This window comes from Cebus imitator, unplaced genomic scaffold (genome assembly GCF_001604975.1).
Source record: "Cebus imitator isolate Cc_AM_T3 unplaced genomic scaffold, Cebus_imitator-1.0 Scaffold415, whole genome shotgun sequence".
NCBI lineage: Eukaryota > Metazoa > Chordata > Mammalia > Primates > Cebidae > Cebus > Cebus imitator.
This window is the reverse complement of record NW_016107730.1, coordinates 296,046-299,462: the sequence shown is the minus strand read 5'-3', so window position 1 is coordinate 299,462 and position 3,417 is coordinate 296,046. Positions and strand designations below refer to the sequence as shown.

The 3,417-nt window shown below is 48.0% G+C and overlaps 1 protein-coding gene across 3 annotated transcripts in view; it reads left to right on the top strand.

Moving 5' to 3' along the window:
* G6PC1 (glucose-6-phosphatase catalytic subunit 1) overlaps positions 1-2,825 on the top strand; it is a 12,959-nt gene extending 10,134 nt beyond the window's left edge. For 2 of the 3 annotated variants that reach the window (XM_017509356.2, XM_017509355.2), the window contains exon 5: positions 1,109-2,825. In XM_017509356.2, the coding sequence (XP_017364845.1) occupies positions 1,109-1,620 (512 nt within the window). In that variant the 3' untranslated portion in view covers positions 1,621-2,825. The remainder of the gene's footprint in view (positions 1-1,108) is intronic. The other variant, XM_017509357.2, reaches the window with a different exon arrangement.
* The last annotated feature ends 592 nt before the right edge of the window (positions 2,826-3,417 follow it).

Here is a 3,417-nt window from a genome sequence, read left to right as displayed (position 1 = left end):
AAGGAAGGAAGGAAGGAAGGAAGGAAGGAAGGAAGGAAGGAAGGAAGGAAAAGAGGGAGGGAGGGAAGGAGGGAAGGAAGGATAGACTTTGTGGGAGGCACTGGACTATCAGACTGACCTTAACAAGCCAGGTGTGGTGGCTCACACTTGTAATCCCAGTACTGTGGGTGGCCAAAGTGGGCAGATCACCTGAGGTTGGGAGTTCGAGACCGGCCTGACCAACATGGAGAAACCCCGTCTCTACTAAAAATACAAAATTAACTGGGCGTGGTGGCACATGCGTGCAATCCTAGCTACTCAGGAGACTGAGGCAGAAGAATCTCTTGAACCTGGGATGCGGAGGTTGCGGTGAGCTGAGATTGCACCATTGCACTCCAGCCTGGGTGACAAGTCCAAAACTCCGTCTCAAAAAAACAAAAAAGACCTTAACAAAATTGTGGCATTTCTTCCCTGGAGATCTGAAAGAGCAGAACACAGCAGCATTCAAAGAAGAATGCTGAGAACAAGGGAGATAATGGTTTCATGGTAATCACAAAAGTAACACAGCATTTAGTACTGTGTTCCATGTTTGAGGAAGAACCTGGAAGCCATATTACATGAAAAACCTGGGAATGTTTAGGTTGAAGAGAATAACTGTGTTCAAATGTGTAACAGAGGGACTAGATTCACCACTTACTAATTACTGCAGAATGAACTGAGAAAAATAGATAGTATTAGAGGGGGACCAATTTCATACAGCACAAGGAAGAACCAGTCAGCAAGCATTGCCATTCAAAGATAAAATGGACTATTCTTGTGGGAGTGAGCTCCCTACCTCTGAGAGTATTCAAGCAGAGCTAAGATGACCTCCTGGTAGGAAACCTGCCTATGGTGGGAGGATGTGTGCGATATGACACTTCCATCTGAAAGAGTCTATACTGAGGACAGGCTGGAGTCACACAGTGGAATAAGCCAGGCCACCCTCCAATCTGCCACCTGTGATTTAATTTCACAGTCGCAGACGTGTAATGCCACAAATGGATGGCATGTCACCCGTTGCTCCAAACCCACCTCTAGCAAAGGTCCCAGATCCTTTCTGTCTCTCACAGTCATTATTTCTTCCACTCAGGAATTGCTGTTGCAGAAACTTTCAGCCACATCCATGGCATCTATAATGCCAGCCTCAAGAAATATTTCCTCACCACCTTCTTCCTGTTGAGCTTCGCCATTGGATTTTATCTGCTGCTCAAGGGGCTGGGTGTAGACCTCCTGTGGACTATACAGAAAGCCCAGAGGTGGTGTGAGCGGCCAGAATGGATCCACATCGACACCACGCCCTTTGCCAGCCTCCTCAAGAATGTGGGCACGCTCTTTGGCCTGGGGCTGGCTCTCAACTCCAGCATGTACAGGGAGAGCTGCAAGGGCAAACTCAGCAAGTGGCTCCCATTCCGCCTCAGCTGCATTGCAGCCTCGCTCATCCTCCTGCACCTCTTTGACTCCTTGAAGCCCCCTGCCCAAGTTGAGCTGGTCTTCTACATCTTGTCCTTCTGCAAGAGCGCAGCAGTGCCCCTGGCATCCGTCAGTGTCATCCCCTACTGCCTCGCCCAGGTCCTGGGCCAGCCGCACAAGAAGTCTTTGTAAGGGATGTGGAGTCTTCAGTATTTAAAGTCAACAACTGTGCCAGGGATTGAGGGGAACTAGTATCTGAAGCAATGGCCACCAGTGTTTGGAGCAAGTGACATGCCATCCATTCTGCCATTGTGGAATTAAATCACAGATGGCAGATTGGAGGGTCGCCTGGCTTATTCCCATGTGTGACTCCAGCCTCTTTCAGATGGAAGTGCCATATAACATACGCCCTCCCACCACATGCGAGTTTCCCGCCAGGCCGCCAGGGGTCCTCCCCTCTCTAGTTGAATACTCTCAGAGGTGGGGAGCTCACTCCCACTGGAACAGCCCATTTCATCTTTGAATGGTCTTCTGCCAGCCCATGTTGAGGCCAGAGGTGCTGTCAGCCCAGGTGGTCCTCTCCCCCTTTTACAATTCTAATCATATTGGTGTTGAAAAGCTAATGAAGCTATTGAGAAAGACTCGATACTAGAAGTTGGGTTGTTCTGGATTTTCCCTTGTTCTTTTGTCAGATATACAAAAGCAAGACTTCCAGGTAGGGCCAGCTCATAAGCCCAGGCTGGAGTTCCTAAACGAGAATTTTCTACCTGTGCTCATCTTTACCAAGAAAAGGAGAAAGGAGCACTGAAGCTCAGAGGAAAAAGAAGACGGTATAAGGAGGAGTGTTTAGTATGTGGTGTATCAGGCAAATGCTATGCTAAGCCATGTCTAAATGGCTTTAATTATATAATAATGCACTCTCAGTAACGGGGTGCAGCTGAAGTATAATTAATAGGTGGTTGGTGAGGTCATTCTGCTTCTAGTATTTTTTTACTGTGTGTACATGGTCATCGTATTTCCCTGGATTTCGGAATGGCTGGAGTGACCCAGACATTGTACTAGATCAGAACATTCATGTATAGCTGACATCTCCTCTATCACATCACATATTCTTCCTTATAAGCCCAGCCCTGCTTTTCACAGATTTTTCTACTGGCTCCACATCCACCCTGCTGGATCTTTGGATGGCTAGAGGGCGACTCTGGTGGTGCTTTTGTATGTTTCGATTCAACTCTGAAATCTTGGGCAAAATGACAAGGAGAGGGCCAGGATTCCTCTCTCAGAAGGTCACTCCAGTATAGAGGGTAAATATGACTCCTTTCTCTATTGCAAGCCAACCAAGAGCACATTCTTAGAGGAAAAGTCAATGCCTTCTCTCTCTCTCTTTTTTTTTTTTTTTTTTTTGAGACAGGGTCTCACTATGTTGCTCAGGCTGCTCTGAACCCCTGGGCTCAGGCGATCCTCCCACCATACTATAGCCTCCTGTGTAGCTGGGACTACAGGTGCAAGCCACTATGCCTAGCTAGCCAGCTCCTTCTTGCCTGTTTTTCTTTTCTTTCCTTTTTTTGAGAGGGAGTCTCACTCTATCACCCAGGCTGGAGTGCAGTGGCACGATCTTGGCTCAAGGCAACCTCTTCCTCCCAATTCAAGCGATTCTCATGCCTCAGCCTCCCCAGTAGCTGGAACTACCAATGTGCACCACTATGCCAGGCTAATTTTTATATTTTTAGTATAGATGGGATTTTGTCATGTTGGCCAGGCTGGTCTCAAACTCCTGACCTCAAGTGATCCGCTCGCCTCGGACCCCACAGGGTGCTAGGATTACAGGCGTGAGCCACTGCACCTGGCCCTCCTTGCCTGTTTTTCAATCTCAGCTGATTTGCAGAGTATCAAATTTCAAGGCTGAACACATCAGGCCGTAGACTTAGCTCACAAAACAATTTTTTCCTCCTAGACCTCTGGGCCTGTGATGGGAGGCACTGCCATGCA